Below are 16,905 nucleotides of genomic sequence, written 5' to 3'. Positions count from 1 at the left end.
TTTTCTCTGGTTATAACGTAATAATTCGAAACATTGTATTTAAATAGAAAGAATTGTATATAATTATTAAGCATTTATTATTAGCTGCGCTTTAAAGATTGCGTGAAGCGTGACATGGTCACATTTGATATTCCTTGCAACCAGTGGCAGCGACTGGCCGAAGACCGACCCACGTGGCGCCGTGTTGTCCATGACGGTCAATCCAAGCACGACGATATGCCTGGTTCTCCTCCTTGAATGATAAACGCATGAGGCGTCACGAGCAGGCCTCTAACCCCCGCCCATCTGGGGGAGCATACACCTGCCGTGTGTGCGGACGAGGGATCCTCTCTCGAATTGGGCTGTACAGCCACGAACGTAAGTGTCGCAAAGATGCTGCTTGAATCATCTGTTATAGATGCAAAGGCCTGTTATTGTTATATTATCATATGCGCATTGTAATATGCCTACTTGAAAAATAAATATTTCATTTTCAGTATTATCACATGCATGGGCTTCAAAGCCAATTTGGTCCATCCCGATGTTAGCTGTTCCTATGTTTAAATCCAAGGAGAAAAATATATTTCCCTCCAACTGCATTCCTTTGATTACATTTCATTATTTTATTTCAATCTATTTCCTCTTGCTTGTTATTAAAGTCGGTTGCTCTTCTCGCAATTACACTTAGTAAATACTCTTACAATTCCATTTTCCGAGAAAGCTTGATATTTTCTCATTTCCATTGCCCCTGAAATGTGACCGTCTGGAAATGGGGGCAATTGGGGGAACGGAGGCAAGGAAACTGGGTTTTGTAAACATTACTCGACAACCATCGTAGGCCACGTCTTTGCCTTTGGCTAGTCTGTGGTCAAGAGTAAGCCCATTTATAATAATAAAAAAAAAAAAAAACCTATATTTGTCTAAGGCCTGAACTGAACGCTCGTACTGAGCTCATGTGAAACAATTGAAGCTCATAGTGTCCTGAGTCGACGCTGCACAGGTTGTACGCACGCTCGTCCGCCCCGCTGCCCGCCCCGCCGAACGCTCCGCTCCGAGCGTCCACTCAGGCCTTACACTAATTAATTTAACCCTTAGGGCCAGTTGCATCAACCAACTTTAACAGACACATCATCGTCAGGCAGCAGACATCTAAGGAATTTCCCATATTTTTTTTAACGAGCGCTTCAACGGTGACAGACGGTTTGATGCAACCGGCCCTTAGTCTGTGTTCGATAAGGATCCTAAGTGGCAGTCCACACTCAGGCGACGCATGTCTTAAGACGCGGAACGGACGTCAGCGCCGCGTCGATTGAGTGTAATTTAAAAAACGTCTCCTCAGTACATTTTGTATAGGAAGGACGCGCAAGGGACGTCGCTTGGCGCGCCCCAGGCGACGCGGCGCGCGCCAAGTGACGCGCCGCCTAGGGGCGCATCTTACGTCCTTCCTATACAAAATGTACTGAGGAGACGTTTTTTAAATTACATCCTGTGTGTGGATGGTCCCTTACATAAGGCGTTGGACTTTAAAAAAATATATCAAAGTTAATTATTTTATGTAAATTTTTTGACAGCCGACGGGTTAAGTACAATATTATCTAGGTTTATTACAATACCTTAAAACCTTCATAACATAAAGTTTCAAGGTTAACAGTCTGTATCTATAGGAAGCCAGGCGGGATTTAATTACTCAGACTTTCATCCCCTATCTCCATTCTGTCCATTAAAAGTTTTAGCTTTCATCTTTGATGATGGCTGGAAGTAATGGAGGACGGTTTTAAATGGGTAATGGCGTTTTATGTTTCATGAATGGATTTTACTGAATTATATTTTAGTAAATATCATCCGTGATGACCTGATGACGTAACGTAAAGTCACCTCCGATGGTATGGTCATATACGCCGCAGACCGGTGGACTACGTCGGAAACAGATGCGTCAATCTCACTGTCCATGTCCAAGGCCCTAGGTCACATGGCCGCGGTAGGCCTAAAGCCTCCGCTACACGTTTTGAAAGCGTAGCGGAACGCGCATTCCGCTTGCAATCCGCGCTCATTAGTTTCCGCCGGCGTCCGCTGGGTGCAACACCAGCGTTCGTCCGGCGCATCGCTATCATTGCGCTCCGCTATTGCTCCGCCTACGCTCTCAAAACGCGCATGTGTGGCCGAGCTTTAAGCAGCGCTGGCTGGACGTCGTGACAGCGGACATGCAAGTGAACAGTCTCACACCTGTGTGCGTAGCCGAATGACCGAACGCTTTACGATTCGCTCACAATTCGTTCAGGCCGCGTAGCCGAAAGGCATTTCTAGGACGCGAAACGAAACGAAACGCCGCGAAAGGTAGTCTGGCGCTGTTGCGCCAATACGCAAGAGCGATAGAGATAGATATCTACGAGCGTTTCGTTTCGTGAGCGTTTGTGCATTCGGCGGGGACCGGGCAAAGGAGCGTGCGTCTAATAGTATACTTACGCAGCGTCTAATCGAGATACTTGTATGAGCTTCAATTGTTTGACAAGCACGCAGCACGCCCCCCCCCACGCTTCACATTCAAATATGAGCGTGGACAGGCCCACGCCTACACCAAGACCCCTTTCTGTCTATATATGGCGACATTCAGTACCTATAGCGTCTAAACATAAACTAAACATTCCCGAAGGCGTGATAAGTGATAACCGCTACATTACACCGATAACGCTCTTACTCCTATCTATTACCTCCTTACATTCAACTAATAACCCAATACCCCAAGGAGTAGATGTCAAAGTCGTTCGGAAAGTTTAGGTGTTCACGTGACCTTGTCGATAACCTAGACCTTGAGATATGAACGTTACGTATACTCGCGGTGTTCGTGATTTTACGTCCATGTGTGTGAAAAGGGACCTACGAATCCTACGATAAATGACGCGTGATTTTTGTTTGCACGTAAATGGTAAATATTTATATAATCATTCTGATTATAATCGGTTACCTAAGGGACCGGCCACATCTAAGCCAGCGTTCCCACTTAAGCGTTGCGTGTCTCGGGGCGCGCAACGGACGTCCGCGCCACGCCACCTGAATGTAATTCAAAAAACGTCTCCTCAGTACATTTTGTATAGGAAGGACGTAAGACGCGCCCCAGGTGGCGTGGCGGCGGCGTGGCGCGCGCCGCGCCGCTTGGCGGCGCGTCTTACGTCCTTCCTATACAAAATGTACTGAGGAGACGTTTTTTGAATTACACTGAGGCGGCGTGGCGCAGACGTCCGTTGCGCGCTCCGAGACACGCGACGCTCTGATGTGGCCGGTCCCTAAGAGACGCATGTCTCGGGGCGCGCCACGCCGCCGCCACGTTCGTTGCGCGCCCCGAGACACGCGACGCTTAAGTGGGAACGCTGCCTAAGGGTTTGAACGCTAACCACATTTGACGTGTCAGTTGCGCTGGCAACTGTTACATTTAGCAACATAGTCGCATTTACAGATATTTTTAAATTATTGAAGTCCCTTGATGCATCCTATTGTATATAAGTATTTGTATATTATATATATCGTTGTCTGAGTACCTGCAACACAAGCCTTCTTGAGCTTACCGTGGGACTCTGTCAGTCTGGGTAAGAATGTCCTATAATACTTATTTATTTATTTATTTATTTATCCTTAGTAGTAGCTAGGGCTGAAAGTCCTTTTAGATCCTTACTTTCCATTAAAATAACCTGTAAATATGTAAGTAAATGTAATATTAATAAAAAATAACGGCTTCTTGTTTACAATGTCTTGTTTGGTGAAGAATATTTTACCCATACCTACTCATTTTTATTTAATAAATAAACCAATGATAAGTTCACAGAATTACAGATTATCAAAGATTTGATAACTACGCGATGTAATTGTACCATAATTCATATATAATCTTGAACTATGTGTAGTAAAGATAAAGACGTAAGGTTGGTCGTCAATTATATATTACGTGAACAGGGATATTAGAACTTGGGAATCGCAGGTTATTTTCCACACAATAAATAAAGATTGCTTTGTGCTAAATATAAAAATGATGACCTACAAAACCGTTCCAGATAATCAAATCATTATGTATCTTCAATAACATGCGGTGTCATTTCCCCATTTTTAAAATAAGATCGGCCGTGAGATGCGCCATTGACCTATATGAGAGCATCCATGACTCATTTGTTGTAAACTTTCATAAGAGTAATCTCATACTTTTCCTAATTAAATTAGGAATATAGACAGAGATGCGAACGAACTAATGGATAGTTCGACATCTCAGAACCCGCCTGCTTGGGTATATGGGTGCGAAAGGCCACTTAAGCGTCTCCGCTGCGGTGGCTGTGTGGGGCGCGCTCCCGTAAAAGGGTGCGGTGCAGAGCGCCGCCGCCACGCCACCTGGGGCGCGTCTTACGTCCTTCCTATACAAAATGTACTAAGGAGACGTTTTTTGAATTACACTCAGGTGGCGTGGCGCGGACGTCCGTTGCGCGCCCCGAGACACGCGAGCGCGACGCTTAAGTGGGAACGCTGGCTTTATGTCGTCGCTGGCTCTCTCTCTCTCTCTTTTATTTACACGGGAGCGACTATCTTTTGTTCGTTTCCATTGCCGATAGCGGATAACATACTCGCCTTTGGTGGAACTTGTGCCATACTTCTCTCTCTGTAACGTAAGGTCGTTACTCGTTTGGTTGTTGGGACGACCGCGCCTCGTTGCGTCGGTGCCTGGAGCCGGTTCACGAGGGCTGAAGTTTGGTTTCCACGCGTAGCTAGACTGCATGGTATAAGGCCTTCTGTTCTATAAAATAACATAACCACAAAAATAAAACTTTGAAAAACAACCGACCGCGACATAGTGGACCGATTTTCATGAAACATGGCTAAGGACACTCCCGACTAACTCAGATTTCAGACAAAAAACACTAAATCTAAATCGGTTCATCTGTTCGGGAGCTAGACAAACAGACAGACACGTCAAACTTATAACACCCCGTCGTTTTTGCGTCGGGGGTTAAAAATCTAAATTGAAGAATATTAGCCTGTTGACCTGTTCTCTTGTGAGATAGTGCCTTTTCTATGTTACAACAATGCATTCGTAGTTTAGTACGCATTTGCCATGTACAATGCCTTAAAGAGTTTTCTCTTTAAGTAATGATGGCTAAAAATAGAAAAAAGGCTTTCGTTACGCTCAGTTGCGCGGTAGTTAATTTCAATACCGCTGAATAACATGGTTGCGTGCAAGCCGTCGACACTTGACAAATTGGAAAGTTTATTATGTACTAGCTTTTGCCCGCGGCTTCGCTCGAGTTAGAAAGAGACAAAAAGTAGCCTATGTCACTCTCCGTCCCTTCAAATATCTCCACTTAAAAAATCATACGTCGCTCCATTTTGCCGTGAAAGACGGACAAACAAACAGACACACACACTTTCCCATTTATAATATTAGTATGGATAATTAACTGTGATAATTAATGAACAAAAAAGACTGGACATCATATGTTATGTTTTTGTAAGCGCAGACAAACCAGAATATTAAAGACAAAAGATTTTTATACGTAAATCTTTTAAGATGCTCGTTCGTCCGTTCTATTTCTGCACAATCTTACGTCATCTCGAAATAACAAAGAAAAAACATTGCATAAAATGTCCATAAAGTGACCCATTTCATTTGCCGTTACACGTATGTTCTCAATTAAGAAACTTGCACAAAGTTGTACCCGTGTCAGCAACCATACTTTGTATTAAATTAACCGCCATTTTCATCCCATATTTTTCTTCAATTGGCAAATTGCCCCTCGCTCTGAAAGGCGCCTAGAGTTGTACGATTGGTAACGTATTGCTATAGCTATGCAATTTAATGAATATTGATGACTATTATTTCGAGATATATATACCATTTTAGAATGGGAAAACTAACCCCGCTGAATTTGCTCTTGTCTCTAAGCGCCTACCGCCATACAAAGCTTACTACATATACCGCCCAACCATTTAAATTATTAATGTTCTCGTCTAAAGTCTCCTGACCTGATATACTAACCTATACTTTCGTCCACAAACATGGTGGTCGCCAACAGGTTCCAAGGCCCTCATTGAACATGGTTCCGTGAACCTTCAATACCAATATTGCTGCTGATATTAAAATAACGTTCCATCCTCTTGTTGCAGGGGTATTCGTCACCGCGGCCGCGTCGTACCGCCGCCCACCATGCTGCGCCCGGAGTCGCCGCTCGCTGACCACCGCAGCCTGCTGCCGCGCCGCCTCCTCCCCGTCAAGGCCCAAATAGCCCCCGCCGACAAGCGCAAGAACCGCCGCTCACTAGAACTCAACCCACCCACCGACTACGAATACCCCAAGCTCCTCATCTCCAAAACTACCGACTCCCTCAACACAACCAAGAAACAAGAATCCGCAGACAGCTTGAAAAGACTCCTCAAAGACGACAAGAAGAAAGTCGTCAAACAGGATTCCACTGAGAGTCTCAAGAAAGCTTTCTTAAGCCGACAAGACTCCAATGATAAGAAGGAATCTAAACGGCCGAAGCAGGATGTCAAACCTGAAGTCAAAGGGAGCGATAAGAAGGCGCTTCTCGAAACGGATAACTTCGAGGAGACTTGTAAAAGACTGTATGAGCGCAGGACAGGCGCCGCTCGTCCGTCTTTACCCCCCGTAGCGGAGAAAGGGCGGGAATCTCCGGAATCTCCGAACAGGAGTCCTTTGACTCCTGGAGTGGCAGCGATTGCTGAGGGAGTAGTTCGGTGGGGAAGTGGCTTGCTTTCTCCTAAAGAGGAGCCGAGGTTGAGGACGGCTAGGAGCTGGTATGGATATGGGACGCTGCCGACTGATAGCGAAAAGGTAAGAATAGCTTAACTTTAGACCACTTTATTGATATGCCACACCAGGTCCTTATTTCAAGGATTGCACGCATTGAACTGAGCGAAGTTTGAGCAGCAATTTTAAGACGAACGTGACCCGTAACCTTCTTTCTAAATATTAAAAAGTTGTCCGAATTTTCCTAGACGGATCTGGATATTCAAGTCTTTTCTCTCAAGTATGACAACTAGAATCATCGCATCTTTCTTAAACCTATAGTTAGTTACAGATAGAGCATTATAATCTCTCTTGAACTAGTAAATAGGTACTATATAGTCATCAACATCATCATAAAAAGATACAGCAATTAGCACGCGACATACAGTCACGGTCGATCATGCTAGCCCACCTAGATAAATGAGATCTTTAGCACGATACTCGCTTCAAACTCCATTTAATGCAAAATAGTTTTTTATAAACAGAAACGTCAGCAGTCGATGTTATTCATCTCAGAATAAATTTAGTGTGACCTGGACGTGTACCTCAGCGGCGGCTGGCTGGAGATCGCTCATAACCGGGACGAGTGGAAATCAAAGGGGGGGGGGTTGCCCAGCAGTGGGACACAGTACAGACTTTAAAAGTCTTGAACTCACAGCATCTGAAAATGAAAATGAAAAATATTTATTTCTTTAAATAAAGGCAGATTTAGGCAATGTGCGAGCTCGCATCTCGCATTCGATGTTTGTTACATTTCGGATTGTTCCGGTTTCAAACACACCAATCAAAACCGCAATGTAACGAATCTCGCATGCGAGTTCTCGCACCGTGTAAATGGGCCCTAACTCACCCAAGGCAGTAATTTTTCCACTTTTAATGTATTCCATTAAATGCATTAACAATTCTTTTGTTAACTACAACAATAGTCGTTACGTGTAAGTGAATTGAAATTTTATCAGATACTCCATACATTTCACTAGTATCTTGTTAGATAACCTTGTTGAACACGGGCGGAATAAATTTTTAATTGTGGGTACAATTTTGTGCGGTGAAATGGAAACTTTAACTTTCTTGGTGCAGTTTTGTACAACTTATTGATGTCTCAGGTTTTTTTTTATGGGATAGGAGGCAAACGAGCAGACAGGTCGCCTGATGGTAAGCGATCACCGCCGCCCATGGACACCCGAAACACCAGAGGTGTTGGAGGTGCGTTGCCGGCCTTTAAGATGGGTGTACGCTCTTTTCTTGAAGATTTGAAGGTCTTATCGGTCCGGAAATACCGCAGGCGATTCATTCCACAGTTTAGCTGTACGGGGCAGGAAGTTTCTGGAGAAACGCACAGTTGAGGACTGCCAGCCATCTAAATGATGACGATGGAAATGTGTATATGTGTATATACATGGAAATTAATAGTTATTTATTTTACAAGGGAGCAAAGTTGTTGTTTAACCGCACGTGCCAATATTGATACCCGTGCAAGCGAAAGATTCCAATATTGAACCGCGAGCGTAGCGAGTGGTTGAAAAAGTGGAATATTGAGCGTTGCCAGGGTTCCAAGGCACGAAGGTTAAACAAACTTTTCCACCGAGTGAAACACAAAATTTTTCACCACACCAACACGAACAAAATACTCACTATAAAACATCAAATTCAATCAAATCCATCAATTTATTCAATATTTATGATTCAAAATCAGCATTTATAGGTAAATTTTACCGGCCAGATTAAGATATCAAGTTTAAATTTGTATGAAATTACTTTGCACTCTTGTGGATAAAATGTAATTTTGCTATATGTTTTCGATTAGCAAAGAGAGCCTTTATCAGTTGGTGTGGTGAAAAAGGTATTTATTGACGAACCCCTTTTTCCACCCCTTTTTGTTTTGGCATTGGTTTTAGGGACATCTGTTAGAATAACGATATGAGGACTACGATATTATCGTAACTAGAGATGGGCCGAATATGGACTTTGCCGAATACGAATATTCGGCCGAACATTCGGTTCAGCTCTTACCGAACCGAACATTCGGCCGAATATTCGGTTACGCCATATTTAGAAAGCGGTTGTTAACAAAAAACTATTAAATGATTGATAATGGTTACATTATGTTACTAGAACTACGTATGTTATTACAATTTAGTGAATTTAACTAAAACTTAGTTAAAACAACTCTAAACTCTTCTCAACTCTTAAACTACGGTTTTTCCAACTTTGTATTTGTATTTTGACGCATAGGCAATTATCTTTCTAGTAGTTATAGGAGCTTATTATCCAAAGGAATACGAAAGATCTTCATTATTTTTTTACTTTGTTTATTCGGTAAATATTCGGCAAAGCAACCGAATTATTCGGCCGAATACGAACATTGAAAAACTTGGTGAATATGCCGAATACCGAATATTCGGCCCATCTCTAATCAATCGTAACCGATTGCGCGTTGGCTAGGTGCTGTTAAGAATTCAAGAACGCGACATCTGTGCCAACGTCGCGTGGAAATAATGAATAACAATGTGTTTTGAAAACGGCATTGTTCGAGCCGAGAATAGACAAGTGGCACAAGTGCACATGTCCTTGTTGCACAACTTCTAAATGTTGTCACTTGTTATACTTAATGACAGTTTCAAAGGGAATTTGATAATCCATACCAATATTGTAAATGGGAAAGTGTGTGTGTCTGTTTGTTTGTCCGTCTTTCGCGGCAAAACGGATGTCTTTACAAATAATTTGCATTTACTGATGTATGGAGTAGTGATGTGCAAGTTGCGGAAACTTTCCAAAAAAATCTTAAATTTCTTGAAAAATTCACAAACTTTCACGAAAAATACAGGGAATTTAAATTTACGAAATGGAAAGTTTCCATCCATACAATTGTCCATACAAAGTATGGAAAGTTTTAAAAAAATCAAGTAGATACAATACAACCTTTATGACCTTCAATTCTTAAAAATAGTTTATAATGAGATTAATGAGTCACACGAATTGTCAACGATGCCGTCGCTTACGTCAGAATAATTATAAACAAGTCTATAAATTAAGTATATCAGGTGTTTATAAATTTCAAGCAAACAATTTTCTCTATTAAATAGTATTTTTCAACCATTTTCCATGATATTCCGGGTATTTTTTTTATGACAGACTTTTGACAATTTTCAATAAAGGTTTCAATGTCTCTGGACTTAATTGTGTTTCTAAGTCTGTCAAGCCATTTCTGTGACTAGAAAAAATTGCCAAATTTAATACCTAAATAAAAGTGCAAATCTTTGTTGTCCCCATAGAAACTTTGAATTTTACGCATTTTTCTATTAAAAAACTTGCTTGACCGGCTATATTTATTATGTCGTGTCATGTTGTATTTCGTCACTCGTTCTCTAATCGCGTTGTTTTTATGTCACTGTCTTTGGTCATAGTAACGTTTCTCGACTCTTGAGAAACGAATAGATGCCTTCAGAAAGTAAAGAATGATACGAAACCTAAACAGCTGTAGTTTGCACGTCACAAAAAATACACAGCACAACACGGAATCGGTCACGGTCAGTTACCGCATCTCCGATCAGGAACTGACCCGGATACGGAATGACACAATTACACTCCCAGACTTTTTTGTAGGAGGCAACCGGGACCTCATTCCGCGACCAACCACCGCGGAGCGCTGTCGTGCGCACGCGCCGATGTTTGTTGTGAATCTCTGATAGTGTGTGGGTAAAAGTGTTTGTGTTCATGGAGGTTAAATTCAGGCGGTTGATGTAGAAGTTGTGCTGTGAATTGTTTTGTTAGTATCGGGTGATGATTAGCAGACCTGTGAGCTTCATCTTGGATCCTGTCTTCGTACACCAGGTATGACTAGGGTCAATCACCGTCAGGGATTCTAGGACCCACATTCATTTTGGATTATTGCAAGAATATATTTTCCACGTATTGTGGTTGTCATCGTTTTTTCAAAATCAATGTGGATGTCCGGTGGAAGACCGGTGATTATTCCTAGTCACACCTAGGGACTTCCAGTTCGGGTGCCATCTTAGTGGCATAGCGTCGCGAATAATTTCTCCTTCTTTTGCTCATTAATGTTGTTTAAAGTGTAATATCGATAGCTTATTATGCAGTAAACTAATGTTATAGTGAGAAGCTGATGAAGAATTAATCTCGAAACGCGTTTAGCCCCTTTTTTGTCATCGACGGCCGATAGTCCACGTGCCCTTGTAAAATCTAGCTATCAATTTACAAGTGCCTACTACCGAACAACGTCGCACTTACCTTGACACTGGCAAAATAGTCCCATCAAGTGGGACCGAGGCCATTTATTAAAAAAAAAAAAAAAGTCACACCTAGTGGATTGTGAAAAAACAGTTTAAGATGGAGCTCACCGGCTCATTAATAATAGCCTATCAACAGTATCAACTCTCGTTTTAAAGAGACTGAAGTCATATTTCCCAGAGAATACCGATTTTATCGCCGAGTTTTGGGACTCGATTGATGTTGAACTGAAATTGACCTATGCATCTTCTTAAAACCGCCTCAATTCGACCCATAAAGTGTTTTCACACGAAATAGGTTATGTGCCAGTGTGAGTGCGCGCGCACTCTTATCGGTGAGTGAAGTGACATATGACCGCAGGATTACCGTATCATTCGATTACGTGAATCGGCGCAGGCGCACTTATCGGCAATGCCGAATGAAGTTCGCAAGGCGAGGGTGAGATATTTTTTTTTTATAGACAAGTTTGTTTACTTAATGATTGTCTTCGAAACGTCATAAATTCATTATACACGATATAATCTGTTTGCATAGTTTTATTTCATAAGTTTGTTTACTGTTTATTTATTTTTTGTGAAACGAACACTCATGACAGTCATGACTTTGCAATTTTGAGCGATTGCCAAGTAGCTCTAAAACTGAATCGATAAATAAACTATTAAATTTACCTTTTTATTACCAAAAGTTCTTGAAAGTCTACTGGAAATACTATCTATAGTGAGCATGATCCGGACATTTTACCAATTTTTTTTGTTTAAACAGAATCGGTGACTTCTGACTGAGATCTCTTCTTATCTGAGCCAAAACGAGTAAATCAGTATAGTACTAGTTACGTTAATAATTTGTTAGTGAAAAACAACTGTAGAAGATTAGTCCCAAGTATTACAGAATATGAAAGCTTTTGTATTCATGTTTGTTTTATTAAGGGCCGGTTGCACCAAACCACCTGTCACCGTTAAAACATTCGTTAAATTTTATTTTAGTTCCATGGACCTCTGCTGCGTGACGAAGAGGTCTCTGTAAAATGTGGTTGATGCACTTGGCCCTAAATCTAATCTACCCACATTCTTATACCATGTTGTTAATTGATTGATTGTACCTATATTGATTTTTGCTAAGTTACACATAAACTAATCTATTTTTATTTTTACCGTTTCCGAAGTTTACGTAGCCCTTTTACCCTTTAGAGCCAAATATTCCTATAATCCTTGAGTTATTTGGCTAACCCTGGGACGAGCAAGTGGCTTTATATCATAAGTACAATACTCGAGAGTTTTAAAGTGCTATGTTTTGTTGCTATTTTAAGTAATTCCAAAAGTTTCATAATATTTCGGCCAAGGTTATGAAGGTACATTTAGGCGGGTTGAAAAGGTCTTGGCCAAAGTAACAGATATCCATAATCATTGAGTGGCATAACACGAACGTAAAGGTGCACATTTGTGTTGATGTCTTATGTCGTGAATCGTGAAGCAATCCCTTTCAAGCGACCAGTTTCATACATTTAAAAAAGTGCACATTTATCTGATGCAGTGTGCATCACACAATGTGCAAGCTGTCATAGGTTACTAAATGTATGAATATCAAGGATATCAAATAAATACATTCTAAGAAAAATCTAGGAATCATCCATAGTAGAGGAGTGGAATGAGAATTTGTATGGGGGGGTCATAATAATTCCCACAGAACCGAAGTTTGGTTTTTTTAGTTCTTTGTGTGTGTCTTTTTGACATACTAAAAATATAGTAAAATATATTTATGCAAAATGCGTTTTTTCGACCGCCAAAAGTTGTATGAAAAATTACTATGGAAAAAAATCCTAAAATTTAAAAAATCGTCTCTGGTATCAACTTATGGGGAATTAGGCGGCAAATTTTTTTATAGCGTTGATGTTTAGCAAAAATATAAATATTTTTCACTATTTTGGTAAAATAAAAAATGATAAAAATCATAAATTTGATGAAAGGAAGTAATTAAAACATAAATTTCAGCAATGTAATTTTTTTCATATGTCCCACACCATGGTAAATACGGGTACGATCCGCCTGGTGATTAACAGTTACGGTAGCCTATGACGCCTGCCAATCTAGAGCCTCCACATGCGCGTTGCTGGCCCTTTAGGGTACCTTTCCACTAGAGATGCGCAACGTGATAGTGTTTGATATCCACCAATCATGTTCACTGTTCACAAAGCGTAGCGCTAGTAGGAACGGGTTCGACTAAGCTGATTGTGGATATCAGAAGCATCCATAACACATCTCTGGTGGAAAGGCACCCTTAACAGTCCTCAGCTAGCTCGCAGGATAACGCGCGTCCGCGGGAGAAAAATCCTCCTAAGCCTACATCGAAAACAGATGCCTTAATCTCGCTGTCCAAGGCTCTAAGTCACGCGGCCCCGGTAGCCCAAAGAAGCGCTGGCTGGACGTCGTGGGAGCGGACATACAAGAGAACAATCTCACGTCTAAGTATGCTGAAGACCGGGCAAAGTGGAGAAGACTGAGTAGGAAAGCGGACCCTGGCGCTAGGCCGGGAAAACGCTAGGTTGAAGAAGAAGAAGCCGCAGTGTGCGACCATATACGGGTCCAGGGTGTGTGGATGCGCAGATTTATGACTAGAAAAACCGATGATTATTAGGTTTTGGTTTTCTCTCGTGTTCGATATAATGCTTTATCGACAGTTTTTTTATGGGATGCGACAATTTATATACTTATATTGAACCCCACCAAAATACAAGTTCATGGTAAATACGGTTACCCAATAGGAGGATTTTTCTCCCGCGGACGCGCGTTATCCTGCGAGCTAGCTGAGGACTGTTAAGGGTGCCTTTCCACCAGAGATGTGTTATGGATGCTTCTGATATCCACAATCAGCTTAGTCGAACCCGTTCCTACTAGCGCTACGCTTTGTGAACAGTGAACATGATTGGTGGATATCAAACACTATCACGTTGCGCATCTCTAGTGGAAAGGTACCCTAAAGGGCCAGCAACGCGCATGTGGAGGCTCTAGATTGGCAGGCGTCATAGGCTACCGTAACTGCTAATCACCAGGCGGATCGTACCCGTATTTACCATGGTGTGGGACATATGAAAAAAATTACATTGCTGAAATTTATGTTTTAATTACTTCCTTTCATCAAATTTATGATTTTTATCATTTTTTATTTTACCAAAATAGTGAAAAATATTTATATTTTTGCTAAACATCAACGCTATAAAAAAATTTGCCGCCTAATTCCCCATAAGTTGATACCAGAGACGATTTTTAAATTTTAGGATTTTTTTTCCATAGTAATTTTTCATACAACTTTTGGCGGTCGAAAAAACGCATTTTGCATAAATATATTTTACTATATTTTTAGTATGTCAAAAAGACACACACAAAGAACTAAAAAAACCAAACTTCGGTTCTGTGGTAATTATTATGACCCCCAAGGCTATATCTCCTCTACTAGGCATCCGTTAGCTCGTTGGGTGGACGGCATTCGGAAAATTGCAGGTCACAACTGGATGAGACTAGCTCAGGACCGGGACAAGTGCCGTGCTAAAAGAGAGGCCTATGCTCAGCAGCGGGCGATAAAGGGCTGATAAGATGATGATGTTGATGAACAAATTGACACAAATCAGCCGGCCTAGCCATAATGACAAACGTTGACAACTGTCGTTGGCTAGTAGTTACAGTATCGTAAGCATGTCCATTTGGCTACGTACCCAGTTAGGCTGAAATTATGAAAATGGCGGTTCAATTTTTTTATCCTGTTGGCAGTAACTGCGCATTTTAGGTACTTTGATAATGATCCTCTTCGATGAAATGTAAATGTTGGAATCCCGGTAAGGGCATTTACTTGTGTGATGAGCACAGATATTTGTTCCCGAGTCATGGATGTTTTCTATGTATATTATGTTTATCGTTGTCCGAGTACCCACAATACAAGCCTTCTTGAGCTTACCGTGGGACTCTGACAACGATATATATAATATATAAATACTAACACCCATGACTCAGGAACAAATATCTGTGCTCATCCCACAAATAAATGCCCTTGCCGGGATTCGAACCCGGGACCGCGGCGTGGCGTAGCAGGCAGGGTCACTACCGACTGCGTCGTCAAAACCTCCTGTGAATCCGGTTTTACTTTGTCATGAGACACGTGTACTGTCAATTTTACAGTTTTTATGCGAATTTGTCATTCGCGTGTATCGCAGGTTGATGCTCTGCATTCTGCTCGGTACAGTCACCTTAAATAATTATCACTTTCTCACTAATAATGAAGATTATCATTACTATAATAAAAATTCCACGCTTGCTTAAAATTTTAGTTTATATAACGTATTTTTACACGATTTTCTCAAGCAAGGCCAATGTCACGAAAACATTGCCACGAAAGCTCTAATGTATTAATTACCAGGGTACAATCTAACCAAAATCGTAACAGGTAAAAGTTAGTTCCATATAGGCTCAGTTATGTTTCTAAGGTTGATGTAGGATGCCAACTGAAACTCTAATCAGATCCATTAGAGTCAGCCTTTTAGTAGACTTCTAAATATATAAAAGAAGAAGCTGACTGACTGACATATCAACGCACAGCCGAAACCGCTGGTCCTAGAGATTTCAAATTTGGCACGTAGGTTCCTTATATAGTGTAGAGGAGCACTAAGAAAGGATTTTCCAAAATTCACCTCCTAAGGGGGTCAAATGGGGGTTCAAAGTTTGTATGGGGAAACAAGATTAGTTTGACTATTTTATTCGAAACTTCACAGGAAGATTCCTTACGACATATGACTGAATACGTGTTTCAGGTTTTTTGAAAATTTAACCCCTAAAAAGGTGAAAAGGGGGTGATAAAGTCAAAAAATCAATATGGGTATCGTTTTTATGGTTTGTCGGGTCGCTGATCACGATAAATACAACGTTTTTGAAATCTAACGAGGCGGAAGTGAAATACCTTCTTCCCTGTTGTAGTGCAATGGGGTTTAAATATCAAAAAATATATAAAAGAAGAAACTGACTGACTGACTAACTGACATATCAACACACAGCCGAAACCGCTGGTCCTAGAGATTTCAAATTTGGCACATAGGTTCCTTATATAGCGTAGAGGAGCACTAAGAAAGGATTTTTCAAAATTCTCCTCTTAGGAAATAGGGGGTTCAAAGTTTGTATGGGGAAACTAGATTAGTTTGACTATTTTATTCGAAACTTCACAGGAGGATTCCTAAAGACATATGACTAAATACATGTTTCAGGTTTTTTGAAAATTTGACCCCTAAAGGGGTGCAAAGGGGGTACAGTCAAAAACACAATATGGGTATCGTTTTTATGGTTTATCGGGTCGCTGATCACGATAAATACAACGATTATAAAATCTAATGAGGTGGAAAAGAAATTTTCTCCCCTGTTGTTGTGCAATGGGGTTAAAATATCCAAAATAGCCTTAAGTATAGGTTTAGTTTTTAACTTTACTTCTGAATTTGTTTTTTATCATGCAGAAACGTCTGCGAGCGATATTACATAATTTTAAATTGAAGGAAAAATGGAAAAATTCACATTTCCGGCAGGACTCGAACCTGCGACCTCTGGCCTTGCCGGGGCCATCGCGCTTCCAACTGCGCCACGGAGGCAGGTTCGAGTCCTGCCGGAGGTGTGAATTTTTCCATTTTTCCTTCAATTTAAAATTAACTTTACTTCTGGTTCAAGAGATTTCAAATTAACACGGAAGTTCCTTAGAGGAGCACTAAGAAAGGATTTTTCAAAGTTCACCTCCTAGCATGATAATTTGACAGGGGCAAGGACAGGGAAAGGGAAAGGGACAGGGACAGGGACAGGGACAGGGACAGGGACAGGGACAGGGACAGGGTCAGGGACAGGGACAGGGACAGGGACAGGGACGGAACGGGA

At 41.3% G+C, this 16,905-nt stretch overlaps 1 protein-coding gene across 3 annotated transcripts in view; it reads left to right on the top strand.

Moving 5' to 3' along the window:
* The window catches only part of LOC125232221 (E3 ubiquitin-protein ligase RNF144A), a 269,452-nt gene that overhangs the window by 49,703 nt on the left and 202,844 nt on the right, over positions 1-16,905 (top strand). Inside the window, exons 1-2 of one of the 3 annotated variants that reach the window (XM_048137860.1) lie at positions 10,445-10,459; positions 11,309-11,449. In XM_048137860.1, coding sequence (XP_047993817.1) covers positions 11,423-11,449 — 27 coding nt within the window. In that variant the 5' untranslated portion in view covers positions 10,445-10,459; positions 11,309-11,422. Of the gene's footprint in view, positions 1-6,117; positions 6,806-10,444; positions 10,460-11,107; positions 11,450-16,905 lie in introns of those variants that run through there. The other 2 variants (XM_048137858.1, XM_048137859.1) reach the window with 2 other exon arrangements.

The sequence above is a fragment of the Leguminivora glycinivorella genome, chromosome 12, assembly GCF_023078275.1.
Source record: "Leguminivora glycinivorella isolate SPB_JAAS2020 chromosome 12, LegGlyc_1.1, whole genome shotgun sequence".
NCBI classification, from domain to species: Eukaryota; Metazoa; Arthropoda; class Insecta; order Lepidoptera; family Tortricidae; genus Leguminivora; species Leguminivora glycinivorella.
The sequence above is the reverse complement of the archived record's forward strand: the minus strand, read 5'-3'. Positions and strand labels throughout refer to the sequence as shown.